The 20,003-nt window shown below is 43.6% G+C and overlaps 1 protein-coding gene across 2 annotated transcripts in view; it reads left to right on the top strand.

Annotated features, from left to right (window-relative positions):
* Window positions 1–1,306: 1,306 nt before the first annotated feature.
* GRHL1 (grainyhead like transcription factor 1) overlaps window positions 1,307–20,003 on the top strand; it is a 46,413-nt gene continuing 27,716 nt past the window's right edge. For both annotated transcript variants that reach the window (XM_057558607.1, XM_057558606.1), the window contains exons 1-8: window positions 1,307–1,445; window positions 4,693–4,879; window positions 7,407–7,477; window positions 9,424–9,814; window positions 10,865–10,941; window positions 12,405–12,561; window positions 12,747–12,858; window positions 13,826–13,920. In XM_057558607.1, coding sequence (XP_057414590.1) covers window positions 1,426–1,445; window positions 4,693–4,879; window positions 7,407–7,477; window positions 9,424–9,814; window positions 10,865–10,941; window positions 12,405–12,561; window positions 12,747–12,858; window positions 13,826–13,920 — 1,110 coding nt within the window. In that variant the 5' untranslated portion in view covers window positions 1,307–1,425. The remainder of the gene's footprint in view (window positions 1,446–4,692; window positions 4,880–7,406; window positions 7,478–9,423; window positions 9,815–10,864; window positions 10,942–12,404; window positions 12,562–12,746; window positions 12,859–13,825; window positions 13,921–20,003) is intronic.

The raw sequence follows: 20,003 nt of genomic DNA, 5'->3' as shown, positions 1-20,003 counted from the left end.
CGGTCTGTTACCGCAAGAAGGATGCTGGAAGAAGGCAGGGAATTTCGTCCCCTCTTTTCACTGCAGTATCCCCAGCATCTAGAACAGTGCCTGGCATAGAATATTTGTTGAATGAAGGGCAGACCCTGGAGAAGGGAGCTTCGGCTCAGGAAGGACAACTGCGGCCAGGAGTAAGTAGGGGTGGAAATGAATGGAAGTCGGCTGGTGAGAGGAGTGAGATGGCTCTAGGGGTGCCGGGAGGGGCGGCAGTGGGGAGGAGAGTGCAGGGTGGCGGGTGAAGTCGGGATGTGGTTCCCAGAGGGCTAAGATGTAGGCAGAAATGGAAGTTCGAGACTGGTGGGGTCGTCCAGAGAGGTGGGGCCCAGGAGAGGGGAGGCGCAGGCACTTGGGATGGAAGCGGCTCCCGCGAGGGTGGGGCGACCACGCCACGGGCACCCACGCTGGCCGCACCGGGGGCGGGGGAGACAACGGGTTAGGAGACTGTGACAGTCTTCCAGTGACTGTCACATAGTGGACAACCTGAAGTGGATGAACAGGGGGTTCTAAAGCCAGACAGTGTCGGTGGGCAAGACGAGCAGGGAGACATCTGAGCTTCCTCGGGTAAAAGCCAGAGCCTCGTAAGTAAGAGCACGCGGACTGAGAGGTGAGCGGGGGCACGAGGAGGGCGGGACGCTCCACAGACCCCAGGCGGGAAGGTGCCCGAGGCAGCCGAGCGGCGGACCGCGGGCACCGGTGAGGGGCGCAGCCGCCGCGTGGGGAAACTCCATCACTGGATGAGCGGGTGGCCTGGGTGGGCAGGCGGGCGGGGAAGGAAGAGCGCCCAGCGCCCGGGAAGGCGGCGCCAGGGCACGGCCCATCCCGCGGGTGGGCGGCCGAGGGCTGTGACCGTGGGGCAGAGCGGGGACGCAGCGCCTGGCCGCCCTGCCGTGGGCGCGCGGAGGACCGCCGAGGGGCTGCAGGTGCGCGCTGGGAGCCTCGCGGCTTTGCCAGGCCGGACAGTAGGGAGGCCGCGAGCGCCGGGCGCGCCACACGGACACGGCCACGCGGAGCGGCGGACCCCCGCCCGCGCCGCTAGGCCCCGTCGGCTCCCTTCGGCCCCGCCCCGGCGCCCCGGCGCGCCGGCCAATCAGGCAGCGCCGCCAGCCTCCCGGCCCCGAGGCCCCGCCCCGTGCCGGCGCGCCGCCAGCCAATGGGAGGCCGAGCCCGGGCGCCCTGTGCTCGCTGCCCGCGCTGAGCCGGCTCAGAGCGAGAAAAGCGAACCCAACCCGTCGGGGCTGCCGCTCTGGACCCGCCGCCGCTGCCGCCGCCGCCGCCGCCGCCGCCGCCGCCACCGCCGCCGCCGCCGCCGCCTCCTCCCCCCGGATCGGGTGTACTGTCCCAACCCGAAAGTCCAGTTCTGCGGCCCGGCAGCGGCGAGCGAGCGCGATGACACAGGAGTACGACAAGTGAGTGAGGGCGCCGGCGGGCGAGTCCGGCCGTGCGGCCGGGCCCCTGTTGCCCGGCCGGCCGGCCGCACCTGCCGCGAGGCCGGGCGGGCGGGCGAGGCGAGGGCCGGGGCGGTGCAAGGTCTGGCGGGCGGGGGGCGCCGGTGCGAGGCCGGGCTAGGAGGCGAGGGTGCCAGGCTGGGAGGGCGGGCGGCGCGCGTCTCGCCGTCCGCCTTGTTCTCCGCCGCGGCCTCTGCTTGTCCGCCCCCCCGGCCGCCTTTGTTCCCCCGAAGACCCCTGAGGAGACCCCTGCCTTGGGGGCCTTGACTCCGGAGAGGAGCCGCCACTCCCGGCCTCCGCGTCCAGGTCTGGGGGATCACCCCACGGGCGCGCCCCGCTGCTGCTCTCCGGTGGCCCGGGTGCGCGGCGGGAGCTTCGGGGCGCCCCGCTCGCGGGCTGGGGCTCTGCCCGCCGGCGGCCCCGTGTCCCCGCCGGGGCGTTTTCGCTCGGGGTGGGGGGACAGTGGAGCTCTTTGGGACGCGCTCCGCGGCTGGAAAGGGAGAGCTTCTCAGGTAATCTCTGTCGCTCAGCCGTGTCATTCGGCCAGGCTGCTAGAACTTCCGAAAGGAGAAATTGAGGGGAAAGTGGAAGTGCTCCGGTGTCCTGGCATTTTCTTTTCCCTGGCTGCGAAAATTGTTGCAGGAGTTTTTTTTCCCACTTGTCTCGCTGATGGTAATTACAGATTATTGCAACTAGCAATGCTCAGAAATATCAAGAGCATGGAACTTTGAAATCAGGATGGTAAACTAGAAAGCACTTTACTTACTAACGTGCTTTTTGGCGATCGTGATTAAAGAAATATTTTCACAAATGTAAGGCGATAATGTAAGATGCTAACATTAAGAGACACTGGGTGAGGGACAGTTCTGTATTTTCTTTGCAACCTTTCTGTAAATATAAAATTGCTCCAAAAAAGAGAAGAAACAAAAAACCCCCGAAAAAACCCAAGTAAATCGCACCAGACCAGTCAGTGTATTTGAGATCAGTAAATCCGGGGCAGAGGGGTAACTCTCCCAGCTTTGTAATGATTTGCTGAGGATCACTTTGTTTAAGGGTGCTCTTCTTGTGGATGAGAGGTTTAGATATTATTATGTATGAATAACTTAAATGGAATCACTTAAACTTCAATTAATCTTGTGGTGTAGAATATGCAGATAAATTATTGCTTGAACTGTATTTCAGAAGTCTTCCAGAGATCATTGATGAAGGGTTTAAGACTCAGGGAGAGGGCAGTGATGAGGCTTTAGGGACTAACAACAGCCTGACTGTCATGAGGAAGTAGACTGAAAAAGGCAGCTGGTTTCGTGTTTATTTCTTGACTTATAGTTTAGATAAGGCATATTTCCAGAGCTCCAATTTTGGCCTTAGGCACAGTTTGGAAATGTAAGACACCTTCAGGGTGATCACAAACAAAACCATTGGCAAAAAAATATTTATTTTCTGTTGCTTGTGCAGATTTGGGATGGGGGTGGGAGAAGAAGGGAAGCTGAAAAACTAGCATTATGGGAATTGAATGAGCCAAGTGCTGTCATAATCTTCTGGAAGTAGCTATTACACTATTAATAATAGCTTAGGACACCAAATCACCCCCAAGGTACCACTGGTTCAGTAGCTGTTGTTCTGTCCTCCTGACGGCACAGGGAATGCCCCTTTATATATTACATAATTTTTTTTTTTAATTTGAGATTTGTGGAAAGTCTTCATTTTTAAACCAACCATGTGGTTTGAACAACCCATCGTGTTTATTCTGTGTTCAAATAGTATACCACCTCAAAACTTTTCCCACCAAATGTGAGCTCCTAGGACTTTAGGAGTAAAAACATTGGCTTTGAAATAAGACAGTTTTGACTGAGGATAAATTAAGTTGTAGGATTATTTTCCCCCCTTTTTTTCAAAGATGTTCTCCTTTTACTGAATCTATATCTGTTTTTAAAGGGCCTGGGTGACTGCCAAACCCTAACCTTGTTGATTACTTGAGAAGATAATCAATCTTTCTACATTCACTTTTAGAGTAGGTAGGTCACCTTTAGGCAATTTACATATTTCATTTGTGTGTTGCAATGAGAACTGATCCTTTAATTTGCTTTGTTAGGATGGTGATAGTTCAGAGTAGTTCTGAATATTTAAAAAGCTTTTCTTAAAAAAAAAAACTGCTTGATTTTGCTGGAGGTAGTGTTCCACTTTTTCTCTTTATTGACTTACTAAACTGAACCAACTGAACAGTTACTGAGGCTGTTTACATTTCAAGTTTTTGGAATCAGTAATGTTGGCTTTAATCTTTTAAGTCAAATCTTCTATAAGACTCTACTAAGTTCTCCGTTGATTTTTCTGGATTTTCCCCACCGAACTACAGTGTTAAAGTAGAACAGTTCTTGCCCAGTATGAAAAACCAGTAAAGATTTTTAAAAACTGATTTCCCCACCTATTTCCTTAAAAATCTCTTTTTGTTCAGTGGCTGCATTTATTGTTGTAGATTCTTAAGTGTTTATCTCTGCGATAAACAGTTAACTCCCAAGCCAGAGAATTGTGCTTTCTTACTGATTTACAGTCCCCTTTGGCCACATTCCATGCTCAATCTGCTGGTAATCAGTAGAATATTCTAACTTTCTCATATACCCCCGAGGATTAAACCAAGTAGCCCTTTTTCTTTCCGTCTTCTCCTCCTCTCCTCTTTGTTTGTAGTTTTTAAGGCATGGCATCACCGGGAGAAAGAGGGAGATGTCATGTACCAGCATGGTGATTGAACCATATATACTCTGTTTAAGAGGGTACAGTCCTGAATGTATATGTCTGAAGAGAGTGAATGTTCTGTTTTGCCTTACTTTGTCCTTGTGTTTGTTTTTGTAAAGTGTTTGCATAGCCTGACATTTTCTTGGAGTGGATTTTTGACTTTTGGTTTTGGGTTTTTTTGGTGCCGGGTAGTGTGTCCTGGGTCCCATGTGCAGGTTACCTGCAGGTTCCCTGGCTGCCTAAATACCCTATATCCTACTGGGTGACCCATTGGGCTGCATTTAAGTGGGTTGTCTTCTGATCTTGTCTTAATTTAACTTTACTAGGGTCATTGACGAAACAATGGACTATTTTATTGGAACATCAAGGAATTGGTTGTTTGCCTTTTTAAAAATTAGCTTATGATGACTTGCAGTAGAAAAAGATGTGAGACAGAGATAAATATATATTTTTTCTTTTTAAAACAATTTCTCCTAAGCAAACGGCCAGTGTTGGTTCTTCAGAATGAAGCACTTTATCCACAGCGTCGTTCCTACACTAGTGAGGATGAAGCCTGGAAATCTTTCCTGGAAAACCCTCTCACTGCAGCAACCAAAGCGATGATGAGCATCAATGGAGACGAAGACAGTGCAGCTGCGCTGGGCTTGCTCTATGACTACTACAAGGTGGGTTTGCCTGCTCTTTGAAAACCCTAACAACAGTCCGAGGCGCACTTGATTCAACAGCATATAAAGCAGTAATTTGCTGGTAGAATGTAATGCAGGTTGCTTCTGTAGTGACTGTAAATAGTTTAATGAGTACTTCGACTTACCGTGGTTCAAAGCTGAAAATCTACAATCATGGAATCAACGGGTCATTTTTAAAACGTGTGAAGTAGCCAGCTGTTCTGGCTCTATCTGAAAGGTGAAGCTCCCATAAAAGAAGATGTTACCTGTGCCTTAATGAGATTGATCATTTTTCCAAAGGTAGTTCTTAGTGCCATCAAGAGTGGACACTGGTTCATTTACCTGCGCTCTAACCTTTATTCCTATGTAGTGAGAGTGCTTTCCTTTTCCCTAAGTGATATTACAGAGCATTTGATTTGATTTGATTGTGGGATTCATGAAAAAAGCAAAACCCGTATTTTCTAGCCTTGGACTTTCTAGTTCTAAGGTCAGGATATATTTTGTTGCCTGTTCCTAGAGATTTGGATTAGTCTTAATTAAACACAGCCTGTTCTCTGCCTGGAGTTTTACATGGTGTTCATATCTGGAGATGACACCGCTGATCTGTACCATCATCATTATCCTAATAATACTAGCTACCACTTACTGATTACCTGTTTTGTGCTAGCCGTGTTACCAGAATGCATGTGATTTCTGATCCCTCCAACAACCGTGGAAAGTGTGTGCTATTATCCCTGTTTTGCAGATGATAAAAATAAGATTCTCAGGTCACACAACTAGTATGTGTTGCAGCCGGGGTTTCAGGTTGTGCCCAAGCTCCCCCCTCAGTGTGCCTTGCTGCCCCATGGGGGACAGGCTCTGCTTGCTGGGTTCACTTTGGCGTTCTTCTCTCTGACCCATAGCCCGTATATATATAAACTGTAAGATACAGCCCAGGAATGGCTATATATTACAGCTTATTTTTACCATCTCTTTGTTTTTGAAACGTTCAAACCTATAGAAAACTTAGAATAACAAGATAATTAACTCCCAGATGCTCTCACCCAGATTCACCAGTTGCCTGCCCTCTGTTACATTCTGACACTGTATTCTTCTCTGAATACAAGAAATGCAGAGGGTAAAAAGCAAAGAAGATAGTTTGATTATCAAAATGGGGGGGGCGACCTAAACAAAAGATTTAATTGTTTTCTGGTATGAGGCCATGTGTCCAGCTTGTGTTTGAGGTCCGAGGTAAGTTTTTTCCCATTAAATATGAATGGAAACTTGCACAGTAACCAAGGATGCTAGAAGAAACCCTTGCCTGGGACGTGTGCCACAAAGGGTTCCTTTGAAGTAGAACTTATATTATCTGTTCTTCTTATGGCTTGTTTTATTGACTCAGTGTAAAACCATAAGTTTCTAAGTATTAATTATGAAGTTTGAAGTTACGTATTTTTAATTGAAACTTTTGAGAATGGGAGAAAACCAACAAGTTTAGTGCCAGAAAGACCTATGTAATAACACTAATTGTAGTGGTTGTATGTGTGTGTATTTTAAATAAAGGGTCATCCTAAAAGTATTTTACATCTTAGGAGGAGATAAATCCTCATGTCTGTCCATTAAGGGTGGCAATCTTAGTAGTACTGTATGTCAACCTTCTTGCAATAGCTGTAGGGTTATTTATTTTCCTTTTTAAATAAACTGACTTATTTGTTTCAATTCTTTGGGTGTAACCATCAGTCATTTTTATATAATAACTTTGGTAAAGCTTTAAAAGCATGTTGTTAATACGTGAAACAATAATTTATTTTTGTCTTTAAGGGTAGAATAAGAATGCAGGAATAGAATTTCTACGTTCACGTTGAAAACCAGTTTCAAACGTCTTAGCGGTTTTGGAGTACATGTTGGGAATAAGTCTCAGCTGGGTTGATGTCTGCAGTACACCCAATAATGTTTGCCTGCTGTCACCTCCTATGCAAAGAGGAGCAGAATCAAAAAAGGAATAGACCCAACAGAGTTTGATTTGTCCTTTGGGTAACAGACAGTGTGAATCCCAACGTATCTGAAGAAATTTATCATTTGGAGCCAACATTTGGATCTTGGAGTGAACTGTTAATATGGCTGATCCTTTTGATTTTGTGTTTGATCTGAAAGGAAGGGTAGCAGAGAAGAGCAGGGAGAATGTTGAAAGAGCCCAGTTGTGTTTTCAGTAGCTTCTTCTCTATTACATTATGTAGATAAATGGGTAGAACCAAACCAGAGGTATTTCTTTTAACAGATAAAACCCAAACTCAATGACAAAGTAAATTTTGGATATTCTGAATTTATTTGGCAACTAAATGAAAGTTGGTTTTTACATATCAACCCGGTGACCAGATTGTAAACTCCTTGAGGGCAGACACTGTCTTATTCATCGTGTGTCCTCAGAGCCTGGGGTTTGGTAGGCAGTCAGTAGACATGTGAATGGTTGAGCTTACTGAAAAGTAAGGGCTGTATCTCTACTTCATGAGTAAGAACTAAATTGTTGTCATGTGTGTTAATATCTAAGGTTCCGCGAGAGAGAAGGTCATCAACAGCAAAGCCAGATGTTGAGCACCCAGAGCCAGATCATAGCAAAAGGTAATGTTTAATATAGAGCATAAAACAGTACACTTGAAAATGCCATGTTTCTGTGAAAATAAAGCAAAAGTTTGTTTAAATGAACAGGCGCTAGTGGAAGAGATGGGTAAGTTGGACTCTTAATATCTGAATTCAGGTTTCATTACTGATTTGTCTCTTACTAATTACGATTCTATTGCTGAGAAGTCACCCATTTCTTTAGGTGTGGTTGCCTTTTCTAGAAAACAAAAACAATGACTTTCTCCTCACCCAAAGGGATGTTTTTAGTAATCACGTGAGTGCACTGTTTGCTTATTTATCTTTTAGGTTCTCTTAAGAAGGATGTGGCTTAAGGCGATGGTGGGGGTCCATTAAAAAAAATAAGTGTCAGTGATCTTGAATAACTGCCTAACTTAGTAAAATTTAATAAAGTATGTTCAGCTGTATTCCAAACTCCTGTTGAGGTTATTTTTGAAATCTTTTAGGTTAAAACTTTCAGAAATTCAAATTAAGACTTGACTTTATAGCCATGAAAAAAAAAAAGTTAAATGCACCTTTTAAATTGCCCTGTGTTCTATTAGTAATAAAAGAATGAAACATTTTTGAAGAAAGAATGATCACTCAGAATCCCACTGTGCTCACAGTTTAGTTGTTTGCCGTTTGGGCGTGCAGACGCATTTTATGGGGCTGTGATTATATTCATAGATAGGATTTTCTTCTACTCAGTATGTTTCATAAATATTTTCCATATTGCTGTTTTAATCTTCATAATTTGGAAAAGGACCTATGGCTTTTATTTTTTAATTTTTGTTATAGGCACTTTCAAACATAACAAAAGTAGAGAAATAGTATAAGCCAGTAGATACTCAGCTTCAACTGTTATCAACTTACTTCCTCCTTTTTGATCTACTCTTCCCTCTTCTCCAACTTTCTAATTAATTAATTTTTAAATTTTATTTATTTTTGCTAGAGTATTTTAAGGCAGACCTTAGCTATCCTTAACATTAAGGCTGTATCTGATTTTTGCTATTACAACCTTAATGAACAGCTTTCTAAATAGCTTTTTCCTTTTTCTCTAAAGAAATTTCTTTAAGACAGTCTTGGGAGTGAACTTATGGTTTAAGGTTTGAATATTTTATTGATCTTGAAATGTGCAAAATTGCCGAATAGCTTTTTTCCCTTAAAGGTATCAGCCTATATGGTTTGAGGGGGCTTTGAAAATGTATCAGTTTTACTCTAAACTAAAAATCATCTTATATTGCCCAGGATATTTATTAAGCCAAAAGTAATTTGTGCAAATCTATCTGCTGGTACAATGTAATCATAGGGTGTTTTTTTTTTTTTTTTTTTTTTTGGTGAACAGGAAAGCAAGTGAGTCTAAGTACTGGGGGAAGTGGTGGTAGAGGACCAGTACCTCACACTTCCTGAGCCCTTGTGTGCCAGGCGTCATTATACGCATTTCAGTGTATTCTCGTTTCATCCTCATCACCACCTTGTGAGGATAGGTACCATTATTATCCCCATTTTGTAGATGAGCATGTAGTTACTGAGAGATGTTGAATCTACGTTGTCTGACTGTAGGGTCTGTACTTTAAGCACCAGCCTATACTGCTCCAGTTAATCACGTTTGTAGCTTCAGGCTTCTAGTAAAATATGATAATTTTATTAGGATTATTGGAAATAAAATATAGTAGAGGAAAGCTCTGAGTTCTCAGCATTTCAAATGAAATTTTATTCAATACTTTTGGATTTTACTTGACCTATAACTATAAAGCATTTTTTTTCCTTTCTCTGGTAATGGGTTGTTGTACCATTTCCTCTTTATTTGGTTTCTACCAAGTATATTATTATTATTGCACAGGACCCAATAGCCCAGTGCCATTAGGAAAATAAAAATTGTCACGGAACTGTATCAGCATTGAGTTTGAAAACACAATTTTCTTTTCTTTTCTTTTCTTTTCTTAAAGAAATAGCATATCAAACGTGACTGAGCAGCCCCTCATTTCTGCTGGAGAAAACAGAGTGCAAGTGCTGAAAAACATGCCATTTAACATTGTGCTTCCCCACGGCAACCAGCTGGGCATCGACAAGAGGGGCCATCTGACAGCTCCTGACACCACGGTCACTGTCTCCATAGCAGCCATGCCTACCCACTCCATCAAGACGGAGACCCAGCACCACGGCTTTGCTGTGGGGATCCCGCCAGCAGTGTATCATCCTGAGCCCACAGAGCGCGTGGTGGTTTTCGACCGGAACCTGAATGCTGACCAGTTCAGCTCTGGTGCTCAACCCCCAAACGCTCAGAGGCGTACTCCAGACTCTACCTTCTCAGAGACCTTCAAGGAAGGCGTTCAGGAGGTACAGGAAATGAAAAGCATCTTCCTAAGACGCTGTGTGTTTGTATAAGTATTGGGTTCCACCTCTTCCTTGTTATGTAAGCTTGAAACTCAGCCTGAAGTCAGTGGATTGGGAACAGAAGAGTTGTTTTTCTTTTTTTCTTAAAGAGAAAAGGTCCATGGGTATAATTTGTAAACTAAACCTATAAAACCAGAAATTATTATCAAGGGCACATGTCTAATCTTACAAGCAGCTGAGTTAACAATTATGATTTCAGCAAAGTGATTTGCTGGAGAATGAGAAGGAGAGCCGCGTACGTAATCTTCCGTGGACAGCAGACATAGACACACAGTCTGTTTTCGGCTTTTGTCCTAGACCAAAACAAGCTCCCCGCAACTGCTCTTAATATAAAATGATTTATCATATATTTGCTTAGTGTTTCTTGCTTGGTACATTGTCGGGGAGGCGGGTAGAGCTTGATGACAAGCGCATTGTGTGACATTTGCCAATTAATTCCAAGTACTTCTGAGGGCTCCGTGGTGATGAACACGTCACTCGGGTAAAAGTTAGGGGCTGAGGACGTTTGGAACTGTATTTAATGACTTATGGGGGAAAGGAGCATCCGTCTCCACTTACGGAGTGAGTAGAATAGTAACCTTTCCTGGGAAAGTGCACCGATCCATCCAGCCACGGTGCCGACTTGATACTGTATCTTAACTCGGTGCAGCGATAGAGCTGACTCCTAAAAGTCATGAGATTTTGGTTGCAGATTCCAGAGTTTGGACAGAATTGGGATGTGTGGGAAAGATGGGAAAAGAGAAGAAGGAAGGGCTTTGTGGGAGCACTTATGTAAATTGTCTTAATTTAACAAAGGGGTGTATAAATGGATATTTTTTTCTTTTTAATTTTCTTTTAAAATTTTTTGTAGAGTTAAAATTTTTCTTTCAGACAAATTTTGAAAGAGTGGTGGGTTGCTGTAAGCCACATACTCTGATGCTGTTACCAGACGTCGGTCTTTAGTGAGCCTGATAACCAGTTACATCGTTGTGGCTTATCACGTTGATATTTCAGGTTTTCTTCCCCTCGGATCTCAGTCTGCGGATGCCTGGCATGAATTCAGAGGACTATGTTTTTGACAGTGTTTCTGGGTAATAGTTGTCTTTTAATTTGATTTTTAACTTTCAGCTTGTACGACTTACTTCCTTTTTGTTAATTTGATCTTGGAAAATCAGAGGTGGCTTTCGCAGCTTTCAACTTTACTTTCTTGCAGTTAGTGTGGTGACATCTTTGCTGGAGGACATTTGCTTTAGTGCATTCAATTTTGCACTCTGAACTGTGTTTCATGTTTCCCTAATTCTTGGTGTTGGTGCTTTTTCTTTCCTTCGGTTTCTTTATATGATGGCAGTAGCAGTGGTAGTAGAATGGAATCTCAGAGAAGAGATGAAGGGATTAAATTAGATCTGAGGTCCCTTCTGTTTCCAAAAATGTATAATTCTGTGAGAATTTAGGAATAACAGCAGGTGGATAAAGGCTTTTATATTTTTATTAGTCTCACTAGTGATAAAATAAATGAAGTCAACTGTTTACTGGGCTGACAACCTCTTTTATACGTCACAAAATTGCATCTCACTCTGGAAATAACAATATTTTCCAAGTTATATATAAACATCTTTAGTTTTTTTAGGAGTCTAGGATTTCATTTTGTAATTCCGTTTTATGCATTTTTATGTGTGCTGTATTTTAAAATAAAAGTTTTATTTAAAAGTCTAGGATTTTATGGGAATTGAGACTGCCTTATAGACCTGCCTCAAGGTACAGGAGTCACAAACTCAAATGCCTTCAGGATCTAGGATAGGGGTCAGCAAACTTTTTCTGTAAAGGATCAGATAGTAAATATTTTAGGCTGTGTGGGCCATACAGCCTCTGTCGCAACTGACCAGCTTTGCCCAGCTCTGTCGCTGAAGCACAAAAGCAGCCGTAATGTGTAAACAAAGGGCGTGGCTACATTCCAATAAAACTTTATTTATAAAAATAGGAGTAATTTGCCAACCCCTGGCCCAACAAGGTTATTAAACAACTTCAGGGGAATATATACGTGGTGCTATAAGATAAAAGAAAATGTAGACAACCGTGGAGTGCCATCTGAGTACATTTAAATTATAAGCAAAAACAAGAAAAAAGTGCTGTGCAGGCCAAATCACATTTAGTCAGAGGCCTCCCAGCCTCCTGTTTGCAACCTTTGCTGGGTAAATACCAGGTTGGTAGCATGTCTTGTGAGAGTTCCTTCCGGAGTGCTTTTCACTCGTTCATATCATTAATATCCTTTGCCTCCAAACTTCTAATTTGTTAACATCACTTCACAGATTTTCTAGTAGGCATTTAGTAGTCCCACATCTGAGAGATTTGAGAATTTCTGGGTTGCTTAAGATTATATTTACTTTGGAAAAAGCAGCAAATGCTATCTATTTATAGCATGACATGGTCAGTTGGATGTTTCTAGTCATCTGCTCTCTGCATACCTCCACACTAAAGCATGTCAAGTTTGAGCTCAAGCATTTAAGAAGCTTCCAAGAGAGTGAATTAGAGATCTGTGAGTTTTGTTGTTTTCTAGGAACAACTTTGAATATACCCTAGAAGCCTCAAAATCGCTCCGACAGAAGCCGGGAGATAGCACCATGACGTACCTGAACAAAGGCCAGTTCTATCCCGTCACCTTGAAGGAAGTGGGCAGCAGCGAGGGCATCCACCACCCCATCAGCAAAGTCCGAGTAAGCCCTGCTCTCAGTCCTCGTCTCTGGGAGAGCTGGTCAGAGCTTACTGTTTCCGGGTCTGAGGCAGCTCTAAATTAAGATCTAAAATTGCAGTTTTAATTCACCGCAAAATCGAGAGCTAAGTTTTCCAAAAGATACTCACGCCTTCGTGTCTTTACGTTGTGATGCATTCTCTTTCACAGAGCGTGATCATGGTGGTTTTTGCCGAGGACAAAAGCAGGGAAGATCAGTTAAGGCACTGGAAATACTGGCATTCGCGGCAGCACACGGCTAAACAAAGATGCATTGACATAGGTAAGTAGCTCCGGAGCCTGCTTTCATTCCCAGAGGTGCAAGCATCCAGTTTTCTAAATCCAGTTATTTTTGGCAGTGATCAGCTTCCTGCCGAACGCATTTGAATTTTTATGCCAGCTACTGATCTCTTCCAAACATTGTCCTTGGCCTCCTGGAATCGGTGCTCTTAACATTACTTCCTTCATGAGGACACTTGCCCCATGTGGTGGCTTTCCATGTGACACTGGGGCCAGGAGCTGTAGAGCCAGCTCATGTAAGAGTGTCCTGCTTTTCAGTCTACAGATTTTTTGAGGGGTAATGTCTTCTTTAAGAGATTCTGATAATTTGGAGATGATAGTAAGGTGGAGGAAAAAAAATCACCAAGTTAAAGAAAATACTGCTGATGTGCAGCAACACACACGATCTTCCCTAGTTACGTGCTGAACTGCATCGAAAGTCTCTTCTGTCTGTAAATAGACCCAGAGATTCATCACGTGGAGTATACCAGCAGACCTGTTCAAATCCATATTTAGTCAGGTAGCTTTCTGAAAACCCCTGTTCTTGCCATGTATATAATTTTCGTGTAAAACCATTGTCTGTATCGCAAGATGGCTCTTCATCTTTATGCTACTTCTTTTCTTTGCCTGTGGTAATATTCATGTTCTCTTTCAGAAGAATGAAAAGAACTGAGTTCCAGTCTTGATTCTCTGGACTGGTTTTGTGGCCTTGGGACAGTTATTTAAACTTTTTAGACCTAAGTGTCCTGATTTTGACAAAATGGGATAAATTTAAATATGTCTAAGCTTGCCTCCATTACAAAAATTCTGTGATTCTTTTTCTTCCTTTTTTGAACTTCTTTCAACCCAGTAAAATGTTAAAGTATCCAGCAATGATAATATTAAAAGCTGAATCTTAGGTTGAACTGCTGTAATCTCATGTTGGAAACTAGAAACCACGACTTTCTTTTTCTTTCTCATCCCTCATACAGCTGACTACAAAGAAAGCTTCAACACCATCAGTAACATTGAGGAGATTGCTTATAATGCCATTTCTTTCACTTGGGACATTAATGATGAAGCAAAGGTAGGTAACGAAGTCCAGGGACTCCTGTGTTAACCAGCTCTTTGAGGAGGAGTGGGAGGAACTTAGTGATTTGACAGCCGATTTTTTTTTTTTTTTTTTTTTTTTTTTTACAGCTTTACTTGTTTTCACTCCTTTGCTAAGGAGGAGGGAGAACAAGCGAGGCTAGGAAGGCAGGTCACAGCCATGGTCATGAGGGGCTTGAAGCAGGACAGGACTCCGGGAGAAGAAACAGGCCCCCTCCTCAGCCTGTCCCTGTGTCCTGTTCCTCAGCCAGCTGGTTCTCACTTTCTGTCTTTTCATTGGTTAACGTTTTCTGGACATATGGCACTTTCCCTGATGTTACAGAGCCGTCCCTCTCCCCTGTCTGTTCTTTTCTCCCGGAGCAGGGCCGGCAGCCACTGTCTGGCCTCGAGTCTGACTCCTCAATCTGGGCTCCGTTTCCTCCTTTGCAGAGTGGAATCACTTCCTGTCTCTTCCCTCCTCCAGGTGTGTAGTAAGGGTGATTGGAACAGGGCCTGTGAAGCTGGTGGCGTTTCTTCAGAAAGGCCCTCGAGTACAGGTTGTCATTAAGTGTTCTGTCTTGTGTCGCTACCCTGGGAATACAGCTTGCTTACGGTTCTTCTTTCTTGGGCTCTGACAAGTGAAGAGTTGCCTCCAATTCAGATGGTCATTTGGGTAATTGTATTTGGAAGTTTTAGTACCTTTTAAGAAAAATTAAGCAGATTTTTCAGTCATTGCTGCCCTTCCTACAGCCTTCTTCCCTTTTAGTAGAACCCGTCTCTTCACTAAATTATTAGCATCCTGGTATTTTTTTTTTTCTTTGCCTTAGTTTAAAATTTGGAGCTCAGGCAACACAATAGAAACACATTAATTTCGGGCAGTTGCTCAAGTCAGACTGATCTTTACTGTTGGTTGCAGTCGTAGGAATACTTTTGTATATCAAGGACCAGGTACAAAGTTACCATCACCTTCCTGTCCTTTCTCAACCTTTCTTCTATTTTCTCTTTTATTTATTCAACAAGAATTTTAGCAATTATGGAATAAGACACTGTGTTAGGTGCTAAGTATTGTAGAATTTAATTTTTTCCCACCTAAGCTTGCTTTTAAAAATCATATGACTGGATTCTTGAGACCCATGTTAACTTTGTATTATAATTACTTTCCTTTCTTACTGTGGTTGTGGTGTCTAAGGCAAAAGTGTGTCTTAAGAGTGCAGGATATAGTAAGTGGGGTCTGCCAGTCTGTTAGGAAGCTTAAGTTGCTGTGATTGCCTTAAAGTTTTCCTACTGACCACCTCCATCCTATGCAAACGTCTTCAGGCTGCTTAGTCCAGAGTTTGGTGCTTGATTAAAGAGTGAATTCACTACAGAGAAGCTAGTAGAAGGAAAAGTAAACATTCCGTTTTATACTATTGTTGTTACAGCTATTCTGAAATTAAATATCATAATAGGACTCAGTGTGCAAGCAGCCTATAAGAAAAGTTGGCCGTGTGCCCTCCGGGTGCTTCTGTTCTTAAATCAAGCTAGGGAAGTTTGTCCTATTTGCCATTAGGGGCTGATGGAGAAATTGTGGAGGAGCTGATCAAGCGCATCTAAGTCCTGAGTTCATTTTTCTGACTTACCTGTGACCTTGGATTGGTCCCTTGATTCACTGGCTCAGTTTTCCCCCTCTTTCCGCCTAGGAGAATAAAAAGGCCACAGTGGTCAACTCTCTTCTTTGCTGGGGTGTCGTCAGGACTAATGAGCACTTGTCAGGGTACACGGAGATCTTGGCGGAAAGGCCCTGCATGTGGGCAGGGTGCTTTGTTTGTTTGATGTGTCACTCTTCAGGGTGGGAGTAATGAAAGTCCAGATGACGGGTAGGGATAATGGCTGGTTTTACTCTGAAGGTCTTCAGCTTGTTTGTATTAAAGAGAAATATTGTCGGAGGCATGTCCTAAGTAGCCTTAATAGCATTGTTAATTGATGTAGGTAAATTCAGTTTCATTCTCCTTTCCAGACCCCCAGCACTGACTTGATTTTTTAAGCCTTTGCCAGCCCCCAGATGGGGCTCGTGTCATTTCTTAATGAGGCTGCTGCCTTTTGAAGCTGATATCAGGCATCAGCTTCAAGTGTGTGTTGAAATTAAGTCGGTAGATATTTTGCTTTCCCTGGCCAAGTTGATGTTTTCTGTTTTCACACTGAAAGTAATTGATGGCCCAGGGCAACTAGAGTGAATAGATATACATGCAGAATCCTGTATAGATTTTTTTCTACTTCTTTTTTTGAAAGCGACCCACTTTCTTGTTCTAATTTAGGACACATTTGTTGATTCTTAATTCCAGTTCATTCTCCTCCACGAACATAGGGTTTCTTGGAGACATGTGGCATTCCCTTCTCCCCCCACTTTCTAAAGATATCTAATATACCCTTTTGGCCAAGCCAGGAGGAGTGAAACCAGAATTCCAGCCCAGGGTCAACATGAGAATCTTCTCTGTAGCTTCTGCTGCTCTTTGGAGGTGATTGTTTTTAGGACGTGTCAGGTTGAATCTTGAACACCTTGGCTTAGGTTCTAGTTTGGGAAAAGCACTGTCCAAGCTAGACTCATCTTATCCTGTGCTTGTACACAGTCCATTACCAACATAATCATATACTTGCTGTTACCATGGAAACTTGAAGAAGTTATGAAACTTGTTTAAAAAAAAGTTATTAGACTTCAAAGCAGCAGGGGAGAAGGAAGTTGCTTTGAAAAGCAGAAATATCTTAGAAGCAATCCCCCCTGGCGGCCCTGATCTCTCTACTGTATAGACCTATTTCATTCATTTTTCTGTACTCCACACAAAATTAGATTTGTTTGGGTGGTCGGGCATCTTTTTAAGAGTCAGGAATATCTACACAAATTAAAGTTTATCTGACATTCACATTTCATTGAGAAATAACTTAATCAGATTTCTTCCCTTCTGATTTATGGCTGAGATCAGCTGCTTGAGGTAATTTTGGCAGGGAGAAGAAGCGGTTCCCTTTGAAACATTAAAATATGGCACTCTGGTGAGATGCTGAAGTTTACAGTTTGTAAGATAGGAGGGCACTGGTCACTTGGGGAAGAGAGCATTAGGAAATTGTTGGGCATGGGGAGACATCAAGGAAGGTGGGAGGAAGATAAACACAGACTTAGACTATATAAAGATTTCATCCAAAGCCAGCTGTGCACCTTGCCCCCAGTTGCAGGAATTCATAACTTTACCCAACAAATATCCAAGTGCCTGCTATGTCCATGATGCTGTGCTCCATCCCGGCAGAAACACTGGTGTTGTAGTTCAGATGTATTGTGTGTTAAATAGGCGTTTGTGGCCTGAGATCCTAAATATAACATCATGTTTCTAAGGAAAAGAAACTTTACAAATGAACTTTGGAGACACAAATAATTTATAAGTTGGCGTTATCTGTTCTGCACCAGTTTCAGTATTTCCACAACCAAGTGAGTAACTCTAGATAGGCTGCACATCGTGGACCAGGGTATAATTTTTTGCTTGGATTGTAAATCTAAGAGTTTACAAGAGCTTTGAGATTTGGATAGTGATATGAAGCCTGAAGATCTAAAATAAACAGAGGAAAAAGAAGTTAGGGAGAGAGAATTAACTTCTTTGAATGCCGGTTTTATGCCAGGCACTGTGCTGAGGTGCCGTCTCTGTGTTCACACTTAACGGGTCAGTGCTGCCTGCTCAGTACCCATGAGAAAGTACTTAGTCCTCCAGGTGGGAAGATGTTTGCTGCTTGGTCATCCAAATGAGATCACCTGAGGAGGTAAGAATCTACACCTTGTAATGGACAGAAGGTGTTCCTGACAGGGGGAAATATTTAAAACTGTCAGCATTCTTATTAATAGAGCAGCATTACGGATTCACTAATATAAATTCCTGTGGTAAGTAGAGCACTTTTGCTACAAGGAAACAGTTTATGTTGATTGTTGGATGAGTGATGTTTACCTGCAAAGGAGAGGAAATTATAAACCAAAAAACCTCTGTATGGAATCAAGTGAACATTGAGCCAGCCAGCTCTGAGTGAGCCCTGGCATCCAGGGGAGCACTCACAGGAAGGGATATCTCTTAGTGGGATAGGGCATGGTTATACTTAACTAGACAATATGGGAAAAGGGAAAACAGGTGCAGTTGAAAGCAGAGCTCAAGATTGCTTTGATCATCTGCATGTGGCTATGATCTCCATGAGTACGAAGCAGACCTTTTAAAGGTGTAATGAAACCCCAGGGATACAAAATATCTAACACGTTTTTCCCAGAGGTGACTTCTAATCCTTACTAGAAGGTGGATTGGGGTGCAGCTACCATTCATACATTTCGTTTTTTAAATAGTAGCAGAAAAGAGCTTGCCGTCAGACACGCACTAAAGCTCCACCTGGAGTGAGCAGTGTCAGACAAGGAATAGGTGTGGAGTCCGAGTTTCTTTATACTGGCTTTTGCACTCGTGGCTTAAAACAAGCTGAAGACTCGGGAGTTGTCCCACCGTGCCGTGCTGGAAGCCGGTGCTTCCCGATGTCTTCATCAGACCCACAGAAGGAGGCACTCTGGGTCAGGTGTGATGAGCGTTCTCGCGGGCAGAGGGAACTGCACCTTGTCCTTGTGGCAGGATCGTATCTCTGGCGGGACAGAGCCCATTTCAACAAGCTGTTCATCTCTTCATGGTTCACTTCCCTCACATGTTTCACCTTCAGGGTGGTGCCTTGGCCTGCAGAGAAGGGATAGGACAAAATCAGAGCATCCCCTTCCCCAGAGGGAGAAAACCCTCAGTGAGAGAGTACTTTGTGCTTTTACTTTTAATTATGAATCTGTCAGCTCTAAGGAGGAACTCCAAGGCATTCTGAAGGATTGTCCTTTGGAACCAAATGTTTTCTGTCATGGAGAGGCTCGTGTTACAAAAGAAAGAGGATTAAAGTAGAATGCAGAGCCTGCCTGGAGCACCGAGAGGCTTGAGGCTCGAGCACCGGGGCCTGGGTCCCGCTGGAGCCCTGGTATCTTTCCCTTTTGTCTCCTGTCTTAGCAAAAGTGTATGGGGTTCCTGCCGAGGGATTATTGAGGCTCCCGGAGTTCATTCTGTCAGAGGGGTGGAACCATGCTGGTAACTTGAACTTAAGACTTTTTGTGTGTGCTGTGGGATGCAGGTTTATGAGTTTAATAACAGTTTGTTGTTTTGTTTAAGCATAATATTTGGAATTCATCGTGAGAGTAATTTTTAATTTGTTTGGACTGAGCGTATTGCTCGCATTTATAGGGATTCCATTCTGGTGGAAGCATCCATCAAGTGCTCCAGTAAAATAAGGTGTTGCCAGTTTGGTTGCATTAAGCAGGGACAGGTTTGGTTTGTTTCTCAACTTTACATTTCCAGTGTGAATAGGAGGGAGGAGGGAGAGGTGAGTCAAACGTCTTACTTGCAATTGCAATTAAATATAGGCAGGAGATTTAAAACAAAAGTGTATCCTCCCTGGCCTAACTAGAAAAGGAAGCCAGGAAGCATTGTTACTTTTAAAACAAAGGTAAGGGACTTCCCTGGTGGCCCAGTAGGTAAGACTCTGAGCTCCCAATGCAGGGGGCCCGGGTTTGATCCCTCGACAGGGAACTAGATCCCGCATGCGTGCCACAACTAAGAGTCCGCATGTCACAACTAAAAAGTCTGCATGCCACAACTAAGAAGTCCGCATGCTGCAACTAAGAAGTTCGCATGCTGCAACTAAAAAGTCTGCATGCCGCAACTAAAAGGTCCGCATGCCGCAAGACCCAGAGCAGCCAAAATAAATAAATAAACAAACAAACAAAGGTAAGACACTTTCAGAGTCCAGACAGATGCAGGCTAGACTCTCCGTGTGTCCTGTCCTTAGACCCTAGAGAAACTCAAGGCAGCCGAGGAGGCTTCTTAGCTGACGTTCTTTCTATTCCAGGGGTGTCCTTCCATGCAGTTGGAAAATACATATTTATTAAAGTAAAAAATAAAATTTTTGGTGCCAGAAAGATAGTCACATTCCTTTATGGGGAATGAATAGTCTTTAGAGTTGTGGTTTGATCAGTATTGGAAGTGACAAGAAATTTTTCTTGAT

The sequence above is a fragment of the Balaenoptera acutorostrata genome, chromosome 12 (genome assembly GCF_949987535.1).
Source record: "Balaenoptera acutorostrata chromosome 12, mBalAcu1.1, whole genome shotgun sequence".
Classification (NCBI taxonomy): Eukaryota; Metazoa; Chordata; class Mammalia; order Artiodactyla; family Balaenopteridae; genus Balaenoptera; species Balaenoptera acutorostrata.
Note: the sequence above shows the minus strand (reverse complement) of the source record. Positions and strands in the feature narration are given on the sequence as shown.